This window comes from Ixodes scapularis, unplaced genomic scaffold, assembly GCF_016920785.2.
Source record: "Ixodes scapularis isolate PalLabHiFi unplaced genomic scaffold, ASM1692078v2 PGA_scaffold10__122_contigs__length_95168666, whole genome shotgun sequence".
In the NCBI taxonomy this organism is placed as follows: Eukaryota; Metazoa; Arthropoda; class Arachnida; order Ixodida; family Ixodidae; genus Ixodes; species Ixodes scapularis.
The window spans coordinates 89,747,833-89,774,918 of record NW_024609836.1 but is presented as its reverse complement, the minus strand read 5'-3'; the positions used below and the strand labels follow the sequence as shown (position 1 = coordinate 89,774,918).

The 27,086-nt window shown below is 48.1% G+C and overlaps 1 protein-coding gene across 1 annotated transcript in view; it reads left to right on the top strand.

The window, feature by feature from the left end:
- The window catches only part of LOC8035642 (protein stum homolog), a 198,864-nt gene extending 172,649 nt beyond the window's left edge, over nucleotides 1-26,215 (top strand). Inside the window, exons 3-4 of the mRNA XM_042288626.1 lie at nucleotides 15,893-16,066; nucleotides 24,094-26,215. Of these exons, the coding sequence (XP_042144560.1) occupies nucleotides 15,893-16,066; nucleotides 24,094-24,128 (209 nt within the window). The 3' untranslated portion in view covers nucleotides 24,129-26,215. The remainder of the gene's footprint in view (nucleotides 1-15,892; nucleotides 16,067-24,093) is intronic.
- The last annotated feature ends 871 nt before the right edge of the window (nucleotides 26,216-27,086 follow it).

Below are 27,086 nucleotides of genomic sequence, written 5' to 3'. Positions count from 1 at the left end.
CAAACCTCACCCATGAGGGCCCTCACTCACCCTCACTCACCCTCATCTTCACAGGTGAGGTGAGGGTGAGTGAGTTTCTGAACCAGGAAAATTCATGAGGGTGAGTGAGGGCCGTGAAAGCTGTGAGGGCGGTGAGGGCCGTGAGGACGGTGAGGGGTATGAGGGCCATGAGTGCGTGAAGGGCGTGAGGGCGGTGAGTGGCGTGAGGGCCATGAGTGCGTGAGGGGTGTGAGGGCTGTGGGTGCGTGAAGGCCGTGAGGGCGGTGAGGGGTATGAGGGCCATGAGTGTGTGAGGGGCGTGAGGGCGGTGAGTGGCGTGAGGGCCATGAGTTCGTGAGGGGTGTGAGGGCGGTGAGGGGTGTGAGGGCCATGAGTGGCATGAGAGGCGTGAGGGCCGTGAGGGCGGTGAGTGCGTGAGGGGTGTGAGGGCCATGAGTGCGTGAGGGCGGTAAGTGCGTGAGGCCCCCTTCAGACGGAGCGTCTTTCTCAGCAATTTTGGTGTTGATGGCGGGTGGTTCTCTAGCTTTCCCTAGATCGACACGAATTGCTGAGATGGGGTCCAGCTCGAAATAATCAAGCAACTTGGGGTAATACGAAGACGTTTGAAGCAGCTGCATCCAATCAGGGACGCAAAATTTTCACGTGATACCTCGTGCCGCCGGAGATGATGACACCGAAAGACACTTAGTTCTGGTTTGAAATATCGATCGCTTTTGGAAATAAACTGTTTCAGAAAGGTACATTAGTATTGTCAACGAGATTTAAATGCATAAAAACATATTTATAACGCGTAATTGTGTCTAAATAGTGCAAGAAAAATAAAATTTCATGATGATGATGGCAAATCGCAGCAATTGGTTGCTGTGTGTGATCGCGGGCGGCCTGTGTTGCTGGTGTTGCGACGTCAAGTTTCTGGGCGAAATTGCCCCATCTGAAGCTGGCCTGAGTGGCGCGAGGGCCATGAGTGCGTGAGGGGCGTGAGGGGCGTGAGGGCGGTGAGTGGCGTGAGGGCCATGAGTGGCGTGAGGGCGGTGAGTAACGTGAGGGCGGTGAGTGGCGTGAGGGCTATGAGTGCGTGAGGGCCGTGAGGGCGGTGAGGGGCGTGAGGGCCATGACTGAGTGAGGGGCGTGGGGGCGGTGAGTGGCGTGAGGGCGGTGAGTGGCGTGAGGGCTATGAGTGCGTGAGGGCCGTGAGGGGCGTGAGGGCCATGAGTGAGTGAGGGGCGTGAGGGCGGTGGTGGCGTGAGGGCCATGAGTGCGTGAGGGCCGTGAGGGCGGTGAGGGCCATGAGTGTGTGAGGGGCGTCAGGGCCGTGAGGTTCAGTGAGGGTGAGCGAAGGGCTGAAGGTGAGTGTGACTGTGAGGATGAGGGTGAGTGAGGGGCTGAAGGTGAGTTTTGCTGTGAGGGTGAGGGTGAGTGGGGGGCATAGGTGAGTGCGGCTGTGAGGGTGAGGGTGGGTGAGGGCGACCTAAAATGCCGACCTCTGCTTACAGGTGAACGAAGTGCACCTACATTCTTTCTTTTAAATACAATGCTTTATTTTTACTATAACTACCATAATGAGAAATGGAAAGTAGCGTTCTTTTTGTTCTTTTTTTTTGAAAACATCAATTTCTGAAAACGTCAAAATTGTTTCGATTGTTTTATTGGTCAGTGTTAGGGAAAAGTAACGTGAAAGTAATTAGTAACGTAAGGAGTAAAGTAATCAGTTACTTTTCGGCGAAAGTAACTTGTAACGGTAATCCATTACATATCAGGCTCGGTAATTTGTAATTGTAATCCATTACATTTTTCAAGTAACGGGCACAAGTCAGGCTGAGAATCCAAGTCCAAGAAACAGCACCAACCAAATCTTGAAAGGAAACCCGACGTTTCGAAACCTGCTCTTCTTGAATGGTGGCTGAAAGCATAATTCTCAATAAACAGAACGCAACAACGATGAAATAAACAAAAAATGGAAATAACGCAGATGGTTGATTTTCTTCAGCGCCTAATATTTTGAGAATCCTTATATAACAAAAAAGCATAATTTTAGCTCAAAACTTTTAACCTAATTTATCTTTTCTTTTTCGTGTAATATCAGGTTAATTATTGTTGTGCCGAGAAATGAAACTCAAAACTCTTAACTTCACCTATTGCGTGGGTTCTAAATAAATCATATTTCCAGTAAGTACCATTGTTTTAACGTCCTAACAGAGTCTCGCACCCTAATTCGCACATATAGGTCGTGCAAGTTCGAAAATATTTAGAAATCGGGTTGTGGGGTTCCCTAAATCCCCTGTCCCCTGTTCCTCCCTAAATCTAGGAAGGAACGGGGGACGGAACACCGTGACCCCGGGACTAGCCTGGCCGGGGCACCATTTTCGCGTAAACCCCCGACGTCCAACATTCCGTACTTCGTTTCGCCGTAACTGGGCAAAGAGCGGCCGCTCTACAGCACCCTTGGAGCCAATCGGAGCTACGGATCCGAGTTCACTGACAGTCCTTACCAAATGTTCAGGGGCGAGACCTTATCCCGAGCAATTGGAGAAGGCGGGAAGGAGTAATTACCTACATTCTTACTCGGACCCTCTTTTGTAGTGAGCCCTAGAAGTCACGTTTTCTCCCCAAAGAACAGTTAGCCTGTCGTTCAAAATCTGTACCAAATCGGCTTTTCTCTCAGTCTCTCCCGCTCGTGACTTGGACGGCACTGCGCGCTACCATGCGATAAAGTATGGACACGTGCCTCCATCCGACGCGCTGATTGGCTCGTTGGGACCCTATGGGCTTCGCCGTTTGCCGAGTTACGGTGCAACGAAATGTAGCGGAAACTGTTTCTCGGGCGCGAATTCTGAACGAGCACGGCCGTGACAAAGTGGCCGCGCTGTCGGCCGCAGAGACCGGCGCCGATGAACTACGGTGCTCTCGTTTTCCTCCCTGGAAGAAAGCAGAAAAGAGAATAGCGAGGTTTTTCTCGGAAGCACCGCGCTTACCTTTGCACGCCCCTGCGGCCAGGCGGTTATGTAGACAAAGCGGGACACAAGCTGTTCGCTCTCAGGAGGAGCTCCTGAACGTACGCTGTCCCGCGTGGCACGCAGACCACCAATCATCGGGCTCCTGGTAATTAGTCTAGCCAATGAGAAGGGCAAGCAGTATCGGGCTGAATTTAGTGCGAAAGGTCAAAGGTTACGCATTGTAACCTAACGGCAGGAGGCTCGCTAAGTGCACGCGGTAACTATTTTTTACGTTAAAAAACACGAACGTGGTCCAAGCTGGTAGGAAGAACATAAACGGGTACTTTCTTGAAGCCTCATAGGGGAACCACGCTTTAACGTAAATATGAAGAGAGAGAGAAAAAAAAAGTTACTAAGCCTTTTAGCGAGTTAAGCCTTTTAGCAAAAAAAAACATGAACATAATAGGTTTTTGCGTTTGTTAAGCTGTCGTGACTCTATGAGACTCCTTTTCAGATAAGGTCAGTATATAGGAAAGACGCTATAAGACTGCGTAGTCTCGCCGTCTTCTGCCCATGCGTAACACTCACGTTTGAACTAGGGTGCCTCCGTAACACTCACGTTTGAACTAGGGTGCCTCCAAGAGTCGGTAGCGCGACGCAAGGGGATAGAGACTCGCTCAACTTTCCAAAGCGTTGCGATGCGTTCGACCAATCAGAAACGGAGAGAGGAGAGGATCGGTCAGGTGTTTGCTCGCGGCACTCAGAACTTGCTTTTTCGTTTTGGGGAGCGGTGGGGACTGCTTTTTCCAAGTCTGGAACGGTTCAAGCTTGACAGAATGTCGGGGAAGCCAGCGGGATTCTCCCAAGATCGAAAAATTCGACGCTGTCGCCGGGCGCCGCCATATTGCCGTGAATTTCGCCCGGTATTGGTGAGCCGCTAGCGACGATAGCGCGTTCTTATTGGCTCTTAACTGCGCTCGACGACCTGTCAACGCAACTGTGTGCACAAGTTTGGCGCAGGCACTCTTGGCAGCGGCTACGCGTCCGCTTGCGGCTATAGAACTCACCACGCTCAAACGCCAATGTGCGTATGGGCCTTTAGCATTTCTAGGGTTTCCACCGCGGCGCAACGTGCACAAAAACGTACGCTATTGGTGATCAGTAGCTGGAGTGACAACAGCCGGAACATTTCCTGGTTGTGATGTCGCGGAAAGGAACCGTTAGGGGGAGCCACCCAAACGTTTCGTCCCGAGTGCGCCTAGGTTTGAGGGAGTTTCCAACCGCTCCGTCGGGGTGACGTGGTTTGTAGGCCGCGTTTGCGATACACCTACCGCTAAATTACCCAAGCATCGAGGAGAAGGCTGGCAATGTATAGGTCTACGCGCCGCACGCGCTCGCCTTCCTCGTATAAAAGATTCGAAGTAAATAACCCAAAGCAAGGCGTTGACGAACGCTCGTGCAAGATGCCGCTTTGTTTCAGGCTTTTGCTTTGGAACAATTTCTGCTGTAAACGCCTGAACGTGCGGCGCGTAAACCTATACATTCCCAGCATTCTCCTCGATGCTTGGGTAAGCTTAGCACCATGTCTATACAAGCTGTGAGGAGGAGTCGAAAGTGGCCATCGCCTGCAAGCGTCTCCTCCTTTCCGTCCGCTTTCCTATGCGGAGGGTAAGTTGTCTGCTTCTTGCGCAGGAGTTCCGGTGACGTCAGAACGACGCTGAGCTGTTATTGGCTGTGAAAAAAAAAAATATAGTGGGTAGACCTCAAAGCATCTAGCATTGAGATCTACCCATTATTATTTTTTTTTTCAATCTGCCAATAAGAGTTGGACGTCGTTCTGACGTCACCGGAACTCCTGCGCAAGAAGCAGACAACTTGCTCTCCATATTCTTCACGCGGCAACGCTACGCATGCGCACTTGCGACCAAGCTGCTCAAGAGGCGTCCGCTGAGGGAGAGGGGGAGATGTGAGGGGACGTCGAAACACCGAGATCCGGTTAAAATGGTTAGGGAGGAGACTCAAAACCATAGCTGCCTTTATCTCTCTACTCGCTCTTCAAACGCAATCGAACGCTGGCGTCCGGCGTTTGGCGTTCGCTTTGGAACGGTGAGTGGAGACAAAGGCAGCTGGCTTGGCGTCTACCCAAATCTTTCTAACCGTGGGCTCGGTGTTTTGACGCCCGGGCTGGCTGTCGTGTCCTCCTCTCCCTCAGTCTCGGTCAGCGTTGTGCCAAATACTCAAGGAAAATATTTAAGATAAGATGCTAAATATTCATTTGAAAATGTCTTCAGAGTAGCATTCGAGTTACTTTTAGTATAAACACTCTTGGGTAGAGTACAAATACTTCGAAAAAAAGTAACTGAATTACATTCGAAGATACCTGGCAAGTTTTGCAAGGTTTTGGTATAAGAATAAAATGTCAGAAAGGGGCGCTCTATTTGTGACGACTTCTCTGAAAGTTACATTTTGCTGTGATCATTATGAACTGAAACAAGTACCTTAGTTGCAGCAATTGAAGCTTACTCGAAAATAATTCGAGATACGCAACATAATGCGTGCCAAAATAGTTTAGGAACAAACGGAACTCAGGCATTGTAGACATGGCACTTGCAGTGCTTTAGTTTGACGGTGGCCTCGGCTCATGACGCATTCCGCCATAAGTTTGTAACTTCGTAACATAGGCGTAACTACGGGGGGCATCAGGGCTCGTGCCCCCCCCCCCCTGGTAATATCCGGGAAGGAAGAAGGGGGGCAGAGCCCCCCCCCCCTCCCCCCCGGGTTATGATCTTTAACGAGACGCTGTTTACGTGCCACGTAACGAGCTTCTAGTAGTGGCATGTAAACAAAATAATGCACACAGCGACGGACACATGCCGATATAATTACGACGTACAATGAACCCCCTAAAATATACTGATAGTTGCCGGTGTGAAAAAAATTGCGCGAAAAAGCCCCCCCCCCCCCCCCCCCCCCCCCCCCGGGAAAATGGAAAGTCTACGCCGCTGGTTTGTTATATGCCCTGCCGCGATTCGGGAGGCTTGACATGTAATCCGGCATTGCATATCCATAACAGCCGAACTAGCTGTTCATCAGGCAGCCAGACTTGTTGATGAGCAGGCGAGTGAACGACACACGTCCACGCTCTGGAGAAACATCGACTCGAGGACAGCAGAGCATGTACTTTGTTCCTCCCGTCCAAAGCGAGAAAAACTACCTGTATACTTTAAACTGCAAAAAAGGAAGGTCAAGAGGGAAACACTGGAGAGTGTCCACAAAACGGCTTATAAACCCCCTTCTCCTCCTCCCTTCTGCACGCACAGTTAAAACCACTCCTGACACATTGAGGTCGAGATGGTCAAGATTCCAGAATCAGAATCCATGGATGGATGGATGGATCTGGCTAAACCCTGTGAATCGGGCGGTGGCTTGCGCCACCTAGCCAACATTATAAATCTAATATGTTTTGAATTCCAAGATTAAATCTCACCCCTGCCTCGATTTTAGCCACCAGTCTGATAACCTCCGCTTGGTTATTTCTACCCGTGTAAAGTCTATTTTTCCTTCACTGTCTTTAAAACCCAATGCTTTGATTAAATCCGCCCGGTCACTGTTAACTGTTGGGTGAAGCCCTTTACAGAAAAGTATTAAGTGTTCAGCCGTTTCCTCCTGCTCCCCACACACACTACATAAAGTGTCCATCTCCTGGTACTTAACCCGGTACGTCTTAGTCCGCAATACTCCTGTCCTGGCCTCAAACAACAAAGAGCTTCCCCTAGAATTATCGTAGATATTTTCTTTGCAAATTTCCTGTTTGAACATTCTGTACGTCTCCAGTGCTGGTTTTGTCTGCATACCCGTTTCCCACAGACCCTTCTCTGTTTCTTTTATCCTTTTCTTAACCCGTAATTCCTGGTTGGCGCCCCCACTGCCGCCCAAATATTTGCTTGATAATTTTCTAGTTCGCTTTCTCCATTTGGTATCTACATTCCTCATGTACAAATAACTGAAAACTTTCCTAGCCCACTGCTCTTCCTCCATTTCCCTCAAACGCTCCTCAAATTCTATCTTGCTGCTAGCTTCCCTGCCCTCGAATGACGTCCATCCCATGTCGCCTTGTACCCCCTGATTCGGCGTATTTCCATGAGCTCCCAAAGCAAGCCTACCTACGCCCCGCTGTTTAATTTCTAACTTTGCTTGAATATCTGGTCTCATGCACAGGACCGCATTGCCGAAGGTCAGGCCGGGAACCATGACCCCTTTCCAAATCCCCCTCACCACTTCATACCTACTGTAATTCCACAGAGCCCTATGTTTCATGACGGCTGCATTCCTGCTACCTTTCATCGCTACATGTTTTTCATGCTCCGTTAGATACTCAACACCATTATTTATCCATACCCCAAGATACCTGTACTTATCCACTGCCTCCAACATGACCTCTTGTATCCTATGCTCGCCACCATCTTTATCATTAAAAATCATCACTGCCGATTGTTCTTGACTAAATTTAAGACCTAGTTTATCTCCCTCTGTACCACAGATATCCATTAATTTCTGCAAATCTTCTTTGTTGTCGGCCATTAGCACTATATCATCTGCATACATCAGCCCCGGTAGTGATTGTTTAATCCATTCACCTTGCTTGATGAAAGAAAGGTTGAAGCCAAACCCGCTCCGCTCTAGTTTGTTCTCCAATCCCTGTAAGTATAACATGAACAACAAAGGCGACAAAGGGCAGCCTTGCCTAAGCCCCCTAGTTCACAAATAACTCCACCTGGCGGAAAACAGGTGTCGAGGATTTTGAGCCACCGTCGTTTGCAAGTGTGCGTCAGAATTTGTCTGCGTGCGCATAACCGAAACGCGACCGAGAAATATTTGATTTTGCTCGCCTGAGGCATTGCACAATCTTGAGAGATTTCGGTTGTGGAGGATGGTTGCATTCTGCTTAGCGGCGATATGGGATCATTTGCCTTTCTCCATTAAATCTGAATTTAATCGGAGACTGGTTAATTGTTGGACTTAAAAGTTTTGGCTATAGGTGGCGCAAGCCGCCATCAGATTAAAAGGGTTTCAGTCGTATCCATCACAGCCGTATATGTAGAGAGTTTGGCCATTCATTGGGAAGTATAGCTACAGTAGTATAGGAAACAAATGAGGAGGCGCCATTGGTCGAAAGAGGGCTGGGCGTGTCCCAGGGCGTCTTTTTATATTTGAATGTGGCCAACCAGAAGCCGGAAATAATACCCTGGCGGTGGTCCCGACCTTAGTAAGTGCGTCGGAGTAACTCTCGGTGCCTGAAAGTTTGGTGCACGTGATGTTTCAATCACGGTCATCCAAAATCATGGTGGAAGAGGGCGACTAGCGGAACGATCGACATAATCCGTACGCCAGGCGCTGAGGGCCGGGAATCTGCCGTCCGAGCGGTCACACTCTGTCCGAGCAAAGCAGAGTTCGAGCGGCAGATTCGTTTCTTACAACTTTCTGCGTGATCATGATCGAAACATCCCGTGCACTCTATTTTCAGCCGTGAAAGGTTGCTACATTTAACCCTTGCGCGCTTATTAAAACGGTAAAAACTGTTTCTCGCACCGCTAGGGAATTATTTTCGGCTTCTGGTTGGCCAAGAGAACATGCCGAGCTCCTCTTTCTGCGTCTGGTGCATGCCCTGGCTCTGCCCGCGCCTCCCATTGACCAAACTCTATATATACATGGCTTTGGTATCCATATACATTCATCCATCCAGCTATACATGCATGCCTCTGGTTTAAATGTCTCCCTCCCGTCTGCTTGCGGCTCCCTGCTCCTCTATCTCTGCACGCAGTGGTATATTTATAAAGACGCCGAGCAGCACGCGCAGCCCTCGAGAGCAGGCGTCATTATGCTTCGGCGACGATGAAGCCACGCAGTTGAACGCAGCAGGCGACGTCGTCTCTATCACCGCCGCCGTCGTCGCCGTCATTTGGACCGGCAAATGGTGCTGTCGCGCTCCGCTGCCCGCGTCTCCGATGCAGAAGCAGCACGACTCTCCGCTTCGAGTACAACGCGGGGTGTAAAAAATATAGGCTTAACGAGGCCTGCTTCGTTGGCGGGTCTGTGAGTTCGGTCTGAGAGTTCGGTGCATTCTCCGGGGGCCACGCTGAAGTTGAGACTACCTTCTGTTGGATGGATGGAAGGCGGGGTGTAAAAACATGCCTTTTTCGGGAAAGCGCCGCGTGGAAACGCCGTCATATCCACACCATAGAACCGCTCCTTGCAATCTCTGAATCTGTCATTAGTAGGGCAGGGCGACTTATTGATTAACCTTTAGATTACTCGACTAATGCTTGAATCGCGACCAATTTCTTTAGTCGGTTGGGTACGTATTACCAGAATTCGCGGGAAAGAAAAACGTACGTTTTATTAGCTTGCGCTCATAGGTTTATTTTAGGAGTCAGCACTGTAGTCTTCCACGGTAAATCTCTTTAGCATTCCGTACACTGATTTCCACTGTAAGGGGCTGGATGGCGCATTGAGCAGACAGGTATGAAGCCACCGGAAAAAGCTTACGTTGTCCCGAACGAAGCGCTTGACAGGGTTTTCAACTCTTCCGAGTGCTGAATCGAACAGCGTTCGGGGTACTGATTTTTTTTTTTTTTTTCATCCCGAGAGAGCTTGCTTGTTAGGGAGTAACAGCGCAAGCAGACCCGATAAGTCTCCTGGGAAGCCATTCGATGTGAAATTTTTAAGATTCTAGTTGATCAAGTGTGCGTATGTCCCATGTTCAAATGCCTTATTCTCAGGGTTTAATTCAGAACGGGAGTATTAAAACCCAATCAAAGGTACACAAAAAAAAAAAACATGAACCAAAATATCGTCTGAATGCACTAGAAAGCCCAGCATACGCCCGACTTCCGGGACAAGCTACGAACTTCCGGTGGCTTCACTTGCGCCACGCTCGGAGAGCAGCTTTGCCCCATCCAGCCGCCCATATAGACGTTTCCTGTTCCCTGTCGTTCTCGGTCACGTGGATTCTGTATCTGGTATGCGGGACGAAAGAATTATAAAATCTGTCAACGTAGAATTTTCGGAAAAAAAATATAGGTGAGGCTAAACAAAAATGTGTGACAATCACGAATTTTTTTCGTAAACACCTTCCAGCGGCGTGAAGAAATCAAAACGATGTTTTACCGCATACCAGAAGGGACGGCATTCAAGATGGCTGCGCCCTTGTGGAAAAGCTGTATAGTGGAGATCAGTGACTCCGTATGACTGTCAGCCAGACCGATTGTAAGACTAAATTAATAATAAAAAAAATATTTAATAAAAATAATGACGCCTTCTGAGATGTTGTTCCTGGAGGTCAACGCAACCGATTATTTTATTATTAATCGATTAAATAGAAGCGATTAATTGGCTTAACATTTTTAATCGGCGCCCAGTAGTCATCACCACTTCTCTGCGCTCGTTTTCACATTAAAAAAAAATGGTTTACGCATTGTTTATAAGCCGCGCGAAATAGTTCTTATAAGATTTGGTCGTCGGAGAGAGAAGCGATGCTTTGGCCTTCGAAACGTGTACGTTTTGATAAGGTGACATATACCTACTATAAAATGCACGTACATATATTTTAATTCTCTACTCACAGGGGCAAATTAGTAATGCCCCGCAAAGAGCCGGGCATTACGATTAGCCAAAAATTCGTTATCCTTTCTTCATAGGTTTAATGGGCAGTTTCTGAGTATTCCTGTAGAACGATCGACCATCACCTCTCTCCTCTTATACGTTGAATAACACAGCTTAAGCACCTCGCTAAATCTACAACTTTGTCATTTTTTTAGCACCGAAGCGTCCTAGCAATGGACCCTTTCCGAAAGTGTGCGCCATCTACACTCTCAAAACAAGGAGTGCGTAAACGGACCAACCGCCATCGTTTCTCCCCACGACCCTAGCGCCCTCTATGCAGAAGTGGTAACTCGAGCTGTTCGTCCCTCGTACATTTCGCTGCTCAAACTGGAGTTACTCCAAATACTCAGTCCATCTCTTCAACTAAGGTAGCCGCAGGCTTTTGATGAAGCATCACTCGAGGAGCTATTCTTGAAAAAAGCCCCGGCAAAATAATATTTTGGTCCCTTGATTTAGGGGTTATTACCACCTGCGCATTAGTGAATGCCTCCGTCCGCAAAAAGCACGAAAACGGATTCCGAACGACACGCGGAGGCACCGGTTACGAGGCTAGCTATTCTACACCAATCGCTTCCACGCCTCCGAAAGTATAGTAGGCAAATCATCGCCATTTCAAAAGGTGCTTCATGATGCCGTAGTATTGCCCCGTATGATTCGCAAGTCCCCGCTACGGCGTCGCCGCCCTGGCGGCCAACTTCGGGAACGCAAAAAGGAGGATTTCTTTTGCTTGTGTAGGCTCCTAACGAGGCCCATGAACACCGCCAAAAGTAATATTAGGCGGTGATAGCCCGATAAATGGGTAACGTGGTGTGCGACAAAACCCCACCGAAGCAATCCAGACGTCGAAGAAAGCACAGCATGACGAGGTGGCCGTTTTTTTGTGCACGTGTTTGGCGTTCTATGTATTTCCACAAAAACGTGATGACGTAATAGACATGGATTTTCTGGAATTTTAGCTTCAGGAATAAAAATACCTCAACGAGTAAGAACAGAAACTATTTTCTATTGATCAGGTGTTTCACTTTAGCTTACTGGAGGAACAAGCGATGCTTTTGGCGTTTGGAACATGTACGTCATGATAAGATAACAGATATCTAATCTAAGCTTCACCTACATATATCTCAATTACGTACATAAAGGGAGAAATCAGTAATGGCCCGCTGCGAGCCGAACGTTTTTTACTTCGGTTCCTGAGGTGAGAACGGGTATAGGAGGGGTTAGCACTGGTCGATTGGTCGAAGCCGCCCGCCACATTCTACTATACTCTATTTCTCGGGACACTGGGGATGGGAAATGGGGCTTCATTGAATTGCTGAAAGGATCCGACACTTCCTAGGCTTCGGAATCGGTTTAAACTTCAGAGACGTAGTCGAAACTGTCAACGTCGAACCTGCTTTTTTCTTCTTTTTTTTTTTCAGTTAGACATGGAAACAAAATAAGGAAGGGAACGTTCCCATAGGGATTCATCAATGTCTCAGCTCTTCCCCTTTTGGGGAATCCAAATGAGGTGCAAGGAGGTGCTCGAGTCTGCGGCTCATTCTTTTTTTTAATTTTTTTTAAGTGTTTTGGTTTGGTAATACACAAGGTTCTGAGTTAAGAGACGTCGTCGGCTATGTGCATTATTCGGGTGTTTTCGGGCCTTCCTACTGCATCGCCAATAGAGTTTCCATTGTCAAGTGTCGGAGAGATGTACCGCTGCAAAGCGAAGACGCTTATACTGGCTTCGGGAGTCGTTCCGTGTGGTCCAAGGCTACGAGATCTCGCGTTGGGTTGATTGATTTCGTCCTTTCGGTGGGTGAAGGTGGTAATGCAATTCAGTGGTTAAAAAAAATAATAAACGAATGGGTACTTACTTTTTAACAATTTGAACCGCCACCGCCCGGGCGTGGCGAACGATGCCAGCAGTTATACAGAAATGCGCACACACTCACCTCAACAAACGACATAAGTGTACCTTTTATGGACTTTTTTTTTTTCTGTAATAAATCTGCGTTAAATGAAAGTTTAAGACCTCTTATATGTAAATTATAAATGCGCATTTCCGATAACTGTTCGTGCAAGCCGCCGCCCAATTAGAAGGGTCTAGCCGTATTACTTTATTCGTACAGCTGACGTGAGGGTGAGCGCAGAAGCAGATCCGCTCGGTGCTGCCTGCGTGCTTGTCATCGATTGTGGCACCACCTGAGAGATGCTCCGAAACACAGGTGCCCTCCGTCCACTGAAACACATATTGCACCAAATGAAACCAGGCTTTATTTGTCTCTCACTTTCGCTCGGAGTTAATATTACGGAGCACAGGGGGCGCCACTCGGGTAACTTCTGGTCACCTACCGAAAGGGAGTACCTGTTATCACCTGTGCCGATTTCGCAGCGTCTCGCGTTGCGAGTGTGAACGTGACGCATCAAGACAAAGTGAGACTGACAGGCCTTCCCGTCGAGTATTTCGAGACGTGACGCGCACTATAAGAGCGAGCTTCTAATATCTCGCCGAGTTGCATACTTAGCGTGAGCGCTTGATCCAGCAAAGTCCGCCCCTTAGTATATAGAACGGACGTGCATGCCTCGCTTGCCAACGCACGTACACCACTCATTCCCGAAGGAGCCCTCACTTATGTAAGCGTACACGTTCAGACGCCCGAGGGCCAACACGAGCATTTCTTTCGCGCGCAGCTGCCGTACGGTCTTCCTCCGGGTTACCGGTCGGACATCGCGGCGCACACAAAATTGCATTATTTCATCGCGACATCATCAACCACAAAACATGACAAAACACCGACACCGATAAAGAAACCACGAAAACGATAATGCTATTCCACTAATACGCCCGCAGCGACTGTCGGCCCAACACCATGCACGCGCGTCTGGGAGGAGGAATATGGTCTAACCGCTGATTGGCGGTCGCGAGTGACGTCACCGATGACGTCATCAACCGTTGGCCGCGGCGGAACACCGCGTGCGCGGCTGGGTGGCCCGAGACGCGGCCGGCGGCTGGCAGGGTGAAAAGGAACGAGGTGGAAGCCACGAAGAGAAGGCCGAGGTGCCGTGAAGTAGGGGGAGGGGAGAGGGAACGAAATTCCCGGTTTCTTCACGTCTCCTGTCGATGCGCGGTCGCATAACTACTACATCATACAACAGACAGTTTGCAGGTCGACGATGTAAGCAGCGTGTTCCTTCGTCGCATGACGGGCCCTGTATGGCCGGCACATTGGTCAGACACAAAAGAAAACTTCCTGCAGATGCATGTTCGAAGCATGTGTGAAGCACGCAGGCTTCGAACATGCTTGAGCGTGCTGTCCGCAGACGATTCTCGCGTCGTGTCTGCAACGCGAAGGACGCCGTATATACCGATGGCCTTACAGCGAGCTTTTCTTCTCCGCACTCCACGTCTCCTTGAATCCCTGGACAAAACTCCACGTATACACTCTAACGCCAACCGGCAGGGGCCGCGCGTGCCTCAGCTGCGGAAGCGGCTTTAATTAATTAGGAAGCCCTAATTGAGAAGCGCGGCATGGGCTCGCGAGTGAGGACCCCCAACGGCTGCGTGGTGCAGATTGCGCGTGATAAGAAGAAGATTAAAGAGGCGCTGCAGGATCCTCGCTTCACGTGCGCATATTATACATCTCTCTGATGAGGAGGGCTGTGGTCGCACTAGTTGGTGAAGAAGCCGCCTGTGTGGAAATATGGTTTATCTTACGTCGAGCGGAGCGTTGAACAGCGAAAGGTGAACGGCGTCGACTCGCAGATTAGCCTCCTTCGAGACGTAAGCGAGGAGTTTAGGACTTGAGTGGGCTCGGAGTGGGTCATGAACAAAATAAGTACGCCTACTTTATGCAAGAAAAACGCATTCATTACACAAATAGATAAGTCTTCTCGCCCATCGTTCCGCAGTATTTATCTCATTCTACCTTCAAAATATGTTTTTACTATTAATACGTGCTTTCACCTCAAGAAAAAAGGAAGTTTTGCGCATTGTTCATACGCGGCGCGAAGTAGTTCTTACGAAATTCGGTTGTCGGAGGAAGAAGCGCTGCTTTTGGCGTTTGAAGCGTGTACGTCTTGATAAAGTAACATTTATCTAATCTAAAATCCATATACACATATCTTAATTATCTACATAAAGGGGAAAATTAGTAATGCTACGCGAGGAGCCGGCCTTTGTTTTACTACGGTTCTTGAGGTGAAAACCAGTATAGCTTCCGTTCAAAGTCTCAATGTGACCACAAATCTTTGAGTAGTCGTGGAAGGCACAGCCGACGGTGACTTTCAGAAGCGCGCTGGGAACCACGCCACAGATGCTAACAAGGCTCGCTTACTCTCCCCGATGACGTCATGATATAGGATACAATAACGGGCAGCGCGGCCGTTCCTTCGCTTCCTCCCTCAAAATTATCAGTACATTCAGCGGCAGGCCTAAGAAGCCCAGTGCGTGATTTATTGCATTCACACTTCTTGCTTCGTGAATCGTTTCTCGATGTTCTTTTTGGCTAATACGCCACAAATTCATTGGCCGGAGAGCGATTATAAGACGCTGTATATGAATTTGCGTGAGCTTGTTTGCGCGGTGACTATACGGAGGGCAAGTTCGTCTGCTTCTTTTGCAGGGGTTGTTGTGACGTCAGAAAGACGCTGAGCTCCGATTGGCCCTGATTGAAGGATAGTGGGTCGACCTCAAAGCAGGCTGCCTCGAGGTCTACCCACTATCCTTCAATCAGAGCCACTCAGAGCTCGGCATCTTTCTGACGTCACCACAACCCCTGTAAAAGAAGCAGGCGACCTTGTGTTCCGCATATAGACAACGGTGTTGTGATAGATCGCGTAACGTTTACTGAGGGTACGCACCAACTCAACTCTATGAAGTCAAGCCGCTACGGTGGCGCTCCTGTCGGTACTGCGCATGCGCAGACGCTTCCTCTCGCGCGAATCTTATTTCTGCTCACATGCAGCGCCCATACCCATGGTGTTGGCAAACGCGGGCTTGTTTGTCAACAGCGTGTTAGCCATTACAGTGCGAAGCATATCTATAGGTAGCGTTGGGTGAAAGCCTATTGTTATGGCGTGCTCAAGAGGAACCCTGTGGCGTTTTGAGCTTGCCTTTGTTTTATTCGATGAAAGCAGACAAGATAAGTTGTGGACCTCTCGAGAAAGGCCGATCGCAGTGGCTCTTCTGGTCGCGGACTTCACCAGCCGCATCGGCAGGTGGATAAATATAAGCCCCAGTGATACGCAAAAAATGTTCACTCTAAAAGCGTTGCGTCATGAGTAACCATCATATTGATGAGGACTTGTGTCGTGTCTAGGGACGCTGCTGACGACGGTGGCGGCGCTGTGCGGCTGTCGCACGGAGCACGGGAGCAGGTGGCGGGCCGCGGGCTACAACCTGCTGGCAGCCCTGCTGCAGACGCTGACGGCGCCCTTCGTCGTCGGCTGGGTCTGGAGCATCATGTGGGGCATCACCTTCGTCAACGTCTCCGGTATGCAGCGCCCCCACCCTGCAGTCGTCCTCAATGCATGGCTTGCACGTGACATCTTCGTGCCATGCTGGTGGTCACTCCTACCTGTTCTTGTCGAGGAGAGAAAATACGTTGATGCAAAATGTACCTATACACTGCAGTCAGCAGCGAGGCCACCCAGTGTTGCCAACCTCCGCCGTCGTTTCTTCCCCGAACTTTATCGGAAAATTCCCTAGATTTTCAGAAAATATATTGATTTGCGTCAATACTGAGATTATCGTTAGGAATAGATTCCTGTAGTAGGGTGGCCATTTAAAGGTTAAATTTGCTTCGTTAATACCTTTTTACATAATTAAACGTTGTTGTTTTGGCCTTGCGTGGTCCCCTAAAATTGCTATTGTTACCACTGGAGATTTTCTCTGGCCCTGACAATATTCTAAGAAGCCTTTTTCCTGCTGCACTCGAGCGACACGAGGAGGAAAATGGGAAGGAACGTGTTTCTAAAGCCCTCTGAAACCCATTAAAAACAATCCCTAGATTTGAACAAATTTCCCATTACTTCAATTTGACGTGTTGGGCTAGTTGGTTCGAGGTGTTTGTTCCTTTACCCTTGTCCAAGTTTCTTTGCCGCTGTTTCTTCCCAAGATGTTTTCCCTTTGCTCCTCAACGATAACGGAAATCCCTAGATCTAGGGGGAAATCCCTAAGGTTGGCAGCACTGGACCACAATGGCCCCTGACGTCACGTCAATTCGAATCGCGTATACCTTTGCTTTCTTTCGAGCATCAGTCGACTAGGCCTGCAGCATGTACTATATCGTCATTGAACAAAAAGGTCAGAGCGAGTGTCCTCGCTCACATTGCGTGCGGGTGTACACCGCGATATCTGACGTGGGCAAGCATACGAAAGCTCGCCGCCATGGAAACTAGAATAGAAACAATCAAAGCTCGATTACGCTGATAATATTTTGGAAGTAGAATCGTGACTCTTCCAGACGGTTCTTTCCCTTCGAATCTTTGCTGATGGAGAGTACGCGTTCCGCCGCGATAATGCACCCGAAAATGCCCACGAGTCGTTATCGACCGCTTCCGCACTCGCTTCGACTCCGTCATCAGTTGCGGCGCTGATGAGGACAGCCGATAAACGACATATACTTTCGCGGCGTATAATGCGGCGGTGAATATGACGCCGTATTATATGGCCGTATTATATGGTCACTTTGGCAGCGGCAGCGGCGTCAGTAGTACACAGTCGGCTAACGTATTTCCTGTGTTACTTTCAGTTTCATACTTTTTCTGGGTGTTGGTGACTGCTACCGGAAAGCTGCAGGCCTTCGAATCTGTTCTTGCTACTCATCGTGGCAAGTCGCCCTCACAGATCACTCACCGTTATCGCCCTATGCCACCCACCAATCATCTTTCAAAGCGTCGCCAGCGGCTCCATCGCCTGCGTTAAGAAGAGCTGTTCGGAGACACAGACCATCCCTTCGCCAGCGGCAGCGGCGTCAGTAGTACACAGTCGGCTAACGTATTGCCTGTGCTACTTTCAGTTTCTTACTTTTTCTTAGTGTTAAGGACTGCTACCGGAAAGCTGCAGGCCTTCGGATCTATTCTTGTCACTCATCGTGGCAAGTCACCCTCACAGATCACTCACCGTTGTCGCCCTATGCGACCCACCAATCATCTTTCAAAGCGTCGCCAGCGGCTCCATCGCCTGGGTTAGAAGAGCTGTTCGGAGGCACAGAACGTCCCTTTGCCAGCGGCAGCGGCGTCAATAGTACACAGTCGGCTAACGTATTGCCTGTGTTACTTTCAGTTTCGTATTTTTTCTGGGTGTTGGCGACTGCTACCGGAAAGCTGCAGGCCTTCGGATCTCCTCTAGTTACTGTTGATACCGAGCGGTTGTCCGGGAGTACGCAAGGACCTCATCAGGAAGCAGGAATTGGGGAGGATAAGGGAGCAGGAGGGGTGTCTTGAAAAACTCTGTTTATTTACATATTGACAGGTTCAACTTGAGAGCACACTCTAGCAGTCGACTGCTGCTCCATTTATAGCGTCGCATTTCCCTATATCCCCAGCAGGGAATCCCCATGGTCAATCCCTTGGCCAAAACGGTGGAGCCATTGTTCCTAAAGTCAAGGCACGCTTCTCCCTCCTCCCTCACACACTGTCACTCGCGTCACGCACAGCGATGGGCCAGGCGTCCTTGGTCACGGTGTCGCCGGTCAATCTTGGACGGTCAACGGCGCCATCGAAGTGTGGATGGAAGGAGGGAGATCGTTCTCCCTAAGTGCAGGCGTCTAGGCTCCCGTGCGGTAGGGAAGTAATTCCATAAACATCAGTTTATTTTTAATCGTTACTCGCTTTGTTTTGCTTCTCGACGATGTCGGACGTAGGTGATTTTGTTTGCTCAAAATGTCGCAGCGAGGTCGACAGCGATGAAAATTCCTTGACGTGTTCAGAATGCGACTGTTTGTACCACTTGGGCGATTGCTCTGGTGTAACCGAGACAACGTATAAATCTAAAAGGGACGGTTGCAAGACCTCTTGGCCGTGCGCACGCTGCAAACAGGAAAATCACAGGGGGACGGGGGGCATACAGGAAGAAATAAACCTGATCTTAATGTAGCGAGTTTACTTGCGCAATTAAACCGTAAGCTGACCATCCTCGAACCCCAAAAAACAAACTTTGACGACATCAAGAAAAAAAAAAAGAAGGAAAACTCAAGAGGTGTTTGTCAAGTATGACGACGTCCTCAAAAACCAAGTTCCGCATGACAAAGAGATTAAAGAGCTGGGAAAACGCATGGACGCTGCCGAAAAAGCGAGGCTGTCAAAAAAGCAAGGAAAATCGAAATAACTTAAATAAAGTAATAAAGAATGCACAAAAAAAAATGACCCGTTGATTGGGGCGAAGCTCTGGTGGTGTTGATGATACTGATTTTGTTCATAAGTAATGCTGATAGTGCTGATTTTTTTTTTTTTTTTTTTTTTGTTTATTGGTAGTGTTGGTTTCCGGGTTGCGTTTCAACTTCATTAGCCAATGCCTGCAAAGTTTAACGCGATTATATACGTATTTGACCGCAGGGCCCTCTCCTGTATAGAGCTTGTCCCCTAAAAAGTTACTATTCCTCTCGTTTCTGCAGCAAATGGTCGCACAGATATTATGTGGAAGCACCTAGGTTTGCTGGTTAAGGGTGTTCTTGTATCAAATGCCATTGAAACGTTGCTGCATAAAGGTGTTTATTTAACTGGTTAAAACTTGGCAAATTGTTTAATATCCATTTTGTAAATCTAGCTGGCAGTGTTGATGGTTCTGACTTTTGCAGATATATTCACAGGAGAAACTGCAATACCTTTTTTCTAGAGCCAATTATGAGCTCAGAAGCCAGTAATATGGTAATGCAACTAAAGAATGGCGCATGTTGTGATGCTGATGGTATACAATTTCGTCCAATTGAATATGTCATCGACATAATCGCTCTAGTTTTAAAGCACATATTTAATCTCTCTTTTGGAGCGGGTGTATCATCCTAGACGAATGTAAATAGGAACGTTTCTGTTTCGTGCAAAAAAGGTGATAAGAGTGAGCGAGGCACTTACAGCTCTATTTCTATATTGCCCGTTTTTTCTAAAGCCTTAAAGAAATTAATTGATCACAGTTTAGTAAACATTTTCAAATAAATATGATATTATTACCTCTTCTCAATTAGGTTTCAGAAATAAATGTTCTACTGAAGCAGCCTTACTTAATCAAAAATAAATCATCTTGAAAATTTTTGAAAATAAAAAATTGTACTAAGCCAGGCACGTATCCAGAATTTGGTTTCGGGGGGAGGGGGGGGGGGGTGCCCATGACAAAATTCTGTATGAGGGGGAGGGGGGGAGAGGAGGTCCCAGCGAAACGGAAGATTTCGGGGGGGGGGGGGGGGGAAGGGCCGGGCCCCATGCCCCCCCCCCCCCCCCCCGGTACGTGCCTGGTGTACCTATTGATGTGAGCTCGTTCTGAGCATGCACACTAAACAGCACCCACAGATATGGCGTCCAGTGAATACTCCCTTTTAGCGGCGAGATGTTTTGGTGGCGCCCTCCTATGGTTCCCTCTCTTGACGTCATTACCTCGCGAACAAGTTCGGCGGCGTTTGTAATAAGCATGGTGGAAGCTTGAATTCATTCCGTTTCGAAACCAAGACAGAGCCAACACCGCCAAAATTGAAGTTCATTCCTCTCATTTTCGTCCAAGAGAGAATCTTTGCCGACGTCATAGCCAGTATTCGGCCAATCGTGGAAGGGCGACCACAGCGACGTTTTCGATCGCACTCGTCGCTCGTTGATTTTTTCTTTAATTTTTGCGAGTTGTTGACCCAGAGCAGTCACGCCATCGGACATTTGTTTGTCTTGCGGAGAGCGCAGCCAGCGCAGTGACATCAAATGGCCAAGAGCGCCGTCGCTCGGGTGACGGCAGTGTTTGGGCCGAGCCGCGTGTTGCAAACGGCGGGAAGATATCGTCACGAACACAGGCGATACTTTAAGCCGAGACTACGGCGGGCACGTAGCCCCCGCCGTAGTCCGCACGGGGGTATGAAGTGGCGACAGAGAGCTGATACAACGACGACTGCTGTCTCAGCTTCTTTACTTTATTTCGAGCACGTAACCAGGATTTTGTTTCAAGGGGGGGGGGGGGGGGGGGAATGGAAGATTTCAGGGGGGGCCCGGCCCCATGCCCCCCCCCCCCCCCCCCCCCACCCCTCGCTATGTGCCTGCTTTATTCTTTCCCTTTCGTAGTCGCAACGTTGGCTAAATGAACGAGAAACGCGAAGGCTCGCGCCACCTGCTGGCTAAAGCCTACAACAGTAAGACGGGGATCGCGGAACACGTCAACGGGAAGTTGAACAGGGGGAGGGGGGGGGGGGGGATTACATAGGCTGGGTTCGTTCGAAGGGTCTGCACGATACATAATTCAATAAAGTCAACACCAACTAGCCCAACAACAAGTTATTTTACAGTACGATACATCAGGTTTACTATATATCGGTTTTAGAGCGCAGCTCTTAGGGGCCTGTTTCCAGCCTGAGCGGCGTCGGAGTCGGCGTAACCGGGAGGGGGGGGGGGGGGGGCGAGATCACGTGATTCCCCCCCAGATCACGTGACTACCCGCAGGTCACGTGACCCCCTCAGTACCCTCCCCTACTCCTCCTCAAGAGCTGCGCTCCAATTCGGCGTTAACAGGGATTTGTAAACGGCTTTCATTTCTATAGGGTTTTATATGCAGGTGAATGAATTGTACTCATCAAATAGTTCAATCGTCGCATATTTAGATTATTCTCTCTTTAGAGAACACGTAAAATATGAGAAATTACCCGATTTTTATTTCTATATACATAGCTTTGCCCAGATCTGAAAATAAATTAGGCCACGCGTCAGGAAAAAAAGTTGTATTCAGCGTTTTGGAGTATCGATCTTCCGAAGCTTCGTTCGAAGTCATCCACTCTTTCCACATTAGCGGTGCAAACCCTGGAGAGAATGAAACCACCAAACATAGCGAGCAAGGGGCTGTGGGAGAGGGGCTTTCTGCTATTCTTAACCTACAACAGACTATAGATTAGGAGCCATATCTGATTGAAAGCCCCGGCGAGAACGCACATGCTCATCCCTCTTATGAGTTAACTTTTTACGTATCTTTTTCGATATTTTATTTTTATTTCTTTCGTGGCTTCAGAATATTTTACATTGGCCAATCAGAAGGCCCGATTATCTCGACCTTCGAGTTCAAGCGGGTGCTCGCGGAATGCGGTATAGTCTGGCAACAATCATAGGGCTTGCGTGCTCGCGATAGGGCAGAAAGAAATGACGTCCTTCCACGAAATTAATCACGCAAGCTCTAGAGACTCGTTATATATGATGGCCTGTTGGAGAAGAAGCACAGAGAAAAAACGCTATTATGACAAAACTAAAAAAAAAAAAGAGCTAGTAAAGGATTTGCTTTGTGCACGAAACAAAACGGGCTGCGTCTGGATTGCTTCCGCGTCCCTGTTGTGAACGTCGGTTATTTGATGTTTTGGGTTTTTGTTTCATTTATAAAATCAAGTATTAATTGTAGAAACAAAAAAAAAATGTTTTTTTCTCGATATAGTGGGACAGTGAGAGAAGGTGGGTTTACAGCTCAGTGTATTCAGTAAAACCTAATCGTTTCAAACTCTTCGTTAATTCCTACATTTTTCTCTCTCTCTCTTTCTTCCAGACTTTTTTTTCTCGTTAGTTCAGTTATAGTTTATCTACTGCGTTATTTATTTCAGGGATGGGCAAAATACATGCAAATATGTATCGAAATTCAAATACAGAATCCCTCGCCAAAAATGTATTTAACTACAAATTTAAATACATTTACAAAAAAAAGGCATTTAAGTACAAGATACAAATACAACCAAATGTATTTGGTCCCCTCCAAATACTTTTCCAAATACATTCCTCAAAATCTGCGTCAGCAACTTCAGGGCATCTGCAACGGGTTTCTGCGTATCTCATTTTAATTTTGCATCGCACACTCGGGAGTTAGTGTGCGAGGCTCTAGTAACGTACTAGAAATACAATCACAAAAAAAATGTAATCAGCTTGGACGTAATAGGTGAAAAAAGTACAGAGCTTCAAGCAGCTTTTTTTGTCGATTACATTTTGGTATAGACCAACAAAGAACCGAGACGACCAGGACGCGCAGCACTAGCTAGAGCATTTTTTATTGTTGCAACTCGCACCAGTTACGAAAATCTGGACGACCCGCGCATTTAGAATGTTCCAGGCAAAAGTATGGATGGAAATCAGGCTGGAAAGCGTCACAAGTTGTCACAGGCACTTATTTAGCCAGTCTGCCTGAGAACGTCGATTTTGTCACTATTCTTGCCCTGGACTAGCACCGTAATCACAAAGTCACTAAACGCTTGTGCTTGATTGAGAGACACTGCATTCGGTGCAGAACGTAGTTTTCTTCCTGCTCTGGACAGTGCTTTTAAAATAAAGCCGGAGGAGAAAAAGAAAAAAGCGCCATGGCCGAATAAAGGATGGTGACTATATCTTACAACCACATGCATAAAAACAAGATGTATTTTCGCCCACAAAATTGTATTTAATTACAATTGTATTTGAAATACCCGCGTTTTAGTATTTAAATACGCACATCAAATACATTACCCAGTTTGTAATTAAATACAAATGCAAAATACACAAAGTGTTTGAAATACATATTTCAAATACTTGTATTTGAAATACTGCCCATCCCTGATTTATTTGAACTTGATCACCGGAGCTTTAGAAATAGAGAGAATACACTTACCCGATCGTATAGTACAACGTTTATACGGATCTGTGTGTGTTTGTGTTGTTGTTGTTGCTGTTGTTTTTGCTGTTGTTTCTTTTTGTAAATTGTTGCGATGAAGTTAGACAATCTTATAATATGAACGTAAATTACCGGGTACGTTTTAGTCATGAAATGTTAATCTTGAGAAACCCCTAAGGTTTAATATTTAACTGGAATATCGCTTCAATTGGTCCAACTAACTAAATAATTTAAATATTGTGTTCTCGCCTGTGATGTTTAAATTATAAAACAAACTACTGTATAGATTATTTTCCTCAAATGCCCGATGTGTCTGTGTAGAAGTCCAGCAGCACTAATCTAAAACCGAACTTGGTCCAACTTTGCCTAAAGGTCGGATGATCGTCGAAACCGTTGAACCTGATGGTTCGACAGAAAGTCGCGTCATATTACTTCCTTCTCGCAAAGGAGCCGTGCACAACGAAGGCCCGCTTGCCTCCGGGGGCAGCCCTCGTCTTGTTTTACCTAATGCCTAATAGTACTTCGTACAGCGCTCTAGGGAGTCCCTGGGTATACGCCGCACGGCAATGTACTCGGAACACCAGCTTATGCTTCGTTTGACCATGAAGTCTCAATAACAAAAGAAAGACATTTTCTTTTTTTTGTGCCATTGCGGGGGCAGGGTGGCATTGCATACAGGTGGGCTGTCGATAACTTGCGCTGTCGTTTTCTTCTTCGCAGTGAACAAGGACCTGCAGGAAGTGATGCATTTGTAGCAGAGCAACGCCTCCAGAATGGGTCCTCCTCCGCAGTACACCATGTGATGGACATATGACGTGGGTGTCCTCCCCAAAGGCACGCGGCCTGCCGCGTGTCGCATGGGTGCCTTCCGGGTGGCAGGAGTGCCTGCGGTGTACATCTTCTCAAGCTCACCTATGATCGACAGAAACCGGGTCCCACTGAGCGAACTTTCAACGAACCGCGTACTCGGAAACATATCAGGAAGTCCGTGATCGCAGACTCTGCGAGGTGTCCACACTCTCAGAAGTCACCCCGCGTGCGTACTTATCTACGCCAGCCAGAATTATCGAAGCTTCTTTGCGCCTCCATAGAATTCCATCGCAGTATAGAATGGCGCCAACTCAACAACTGGGCCTTATCCTGACACACCGAACGTCCCTCGGGGCACTGGTGGAACGACGAGGCCACAACCAAACGCTTACACGACGCTCGTGTCCAGTTGGAGTCTGCCCTTGATCTAACTGTGATGACATTCAGAATTCTATAGTGCACGGCTTTTGATTTTTCGAGATGGCGTTTATGCTGCCCCGAGAAGCACTCTGAACATCAATCTGGTAACTCTTTAATCAGTTCAGCTACAAAACGTCAGAGCTTCGCGATCCGATTCTCATGTCATCTCGGGGACAAAAATGCAGTCGATCATGGAGTCCAAGGATGATGCTGATTGCGCCTCTCGGTGGTTCAAATTAATCAATAAATACTTATGGTTGTTGTTAAGTGTGCATCTTAGTGCAGTATGAACTGTCGGACTTCTGAGACTGTTCGTCAGCAACCGGCTATAAACAACCGCGTCTACGGGACAGGTGATAACACTGAATAGCGACCGCGGATGGGCTGGTTGTTCTTTGTCGTGCCTACGAGAAAGGCTCGATGAGCATCTCTTCCATAGTAAGACGTTACGAATGCACCACCAAAAAACAGAAAAAAACACCAATTTTGTTTGGTGGCGACTATGGACGTGTGTCCATCGTGGAACAGACGTTTTGGAGCACTCTTGAGGACAGCTGCAATGCTTTCATAACAAAGGAAGTCACTGGGTAGACTGAAGGGTACGGTCAAAACGTTCATCCTGAGCGGGACAACGTTTCTCACTTGACGTTGGAGTCGATGCATACTTTTACGAACCGCGAGGTAGCTGGAAATCTATAATAATAAGGTGCCTCGATCGGCGCTATTTTTTCTGGTCCTTGTTCTGCTGTTCAGGACGGAAACACTGAATTGATGAGCCGGGCCTGGCCGGGACATGTGCAGTGCCCCGAGACCTAAAGGAGCTTTTGCGGTGAACCGCCACATAACTGGTATTTCGTCTGCACGTTAAAACCAACGGCACTCTAAATTAATCTTCAGTCCTTTACAGCGGTATGCTCCATACCCTTCATTGGTTTAGCTTTTAGGTCCGTAGCAAAATTTCGATCACCTAAGTAGCAACAGAGGCTTCTGGAGCACAGAAAAGAAACATTATAAGGCAACATATCACAAAATCGCTTACCCCTTTCCAAACGTCCCTACCAGCTTCCAATACCTTCCTTGTACACTGAATACATTGATTGTGCAGAGCGTGATCTTTGCGTGAACGTATATTCACCAACTCATGCTTCTGACATCACGCCATCGACGCGTGTGAAAATGCTTTGCTCTTCTCAAAGCAGCGCACCTGCTCTTCTTCTGGGCAAACACGCCCGTTGTGAGTCGGTCAAGAGGATTCAACTCGCACATCAAATAGCATCGCGCCTTCACCTTGGTACACACTTACAGAAGGGAAGAGGTTTCAGAACGTCGCAGAAGTTATTTATTCGGAGTTCCGTCGGTCAAAAGCCTTAATAAAAGATATTCTATGCTTCAAGGATACGACAACACATTGGTGGCGTACACTCTCCAGTCGCAGGCCTGTCTTCATCTTTGCGGATTGCCTTGCCTCAAAGGGTAAGATTCAATGTACAGAGAAACGCACAGGACTAGCATAGTTACATCGACAATCATCCTTGTCTCAACGCGCGAGACACATGTCAGGAGCGAGTTGAAAACACAGCATGGCGTCTTGCATAGCTTCAGTCAATGCTGCGCCATCACGTTCTTCCAAAGGGCTGCGCAAGGAATGAGCCTCGTGGTTTGGCGTGCTTGTCGACAAGTCGCCCCGTCGTCCCCCTCGCCCCTCCCCCCCCCCCCTTTCCACACACACACACAGAATTAAAAAAACATACGTGTAAAGGAGCCAGAGGGTGGTACAAACAGACTAGAGCCACAAATTATGCTACGCTTTAGACTAACAACACTCCAGCCATCTTGGTGCTTAAAATCGTAGTGGCCAATTATCTGAAGCTTTATCTGAAATCGAAGGAAGCGCTTTTCCGCCTTCCAGACATGTTAAAACAGTTTGCGATAACAGCCAAACGATATCACATGAGCTTCCTAACACCCAACCTAAAGCTGAGGAAGCCGCATTTTTTAATTGACACTTGCGTCAGCTCTGCACAAAGAACCAAGATAGCGGCGCCCACTAGCAGATCGGAGAACGGAGTACTGATACTCTAAGTGTAGCTCACTTAGTGGCTCGAACGCAGACCACAAGCGCGAGGTGACGTCGCACGATGCGTGCTTGATATGATTAGCCGCCAAGAAAATGGTCGAACACCACGACGTTGCTCTTTCGGTGCGCTGCTTGATTGGCTAAAGCTTCTGCTCTCGCACATCATTTTAAATACCCCAAGACGAGCAGGCGACATTCCTCAGGGGATGTCGTTACTTTTCCGTATAGAGGGACTTTAATTGGCCACCGACGGTAGCAACTCGCAGTATCGGCGGCGCTCGGACTGACGATAGATGAATCTAAAAGATCCCGTTGACCGAGGTGGTCGGCCCACCTTGCGGTTTACCCTGTGCGTAGAGCACGTCGTATGCTTCTTGCGCAGCGGTTGCGGCGACATCACAACGAC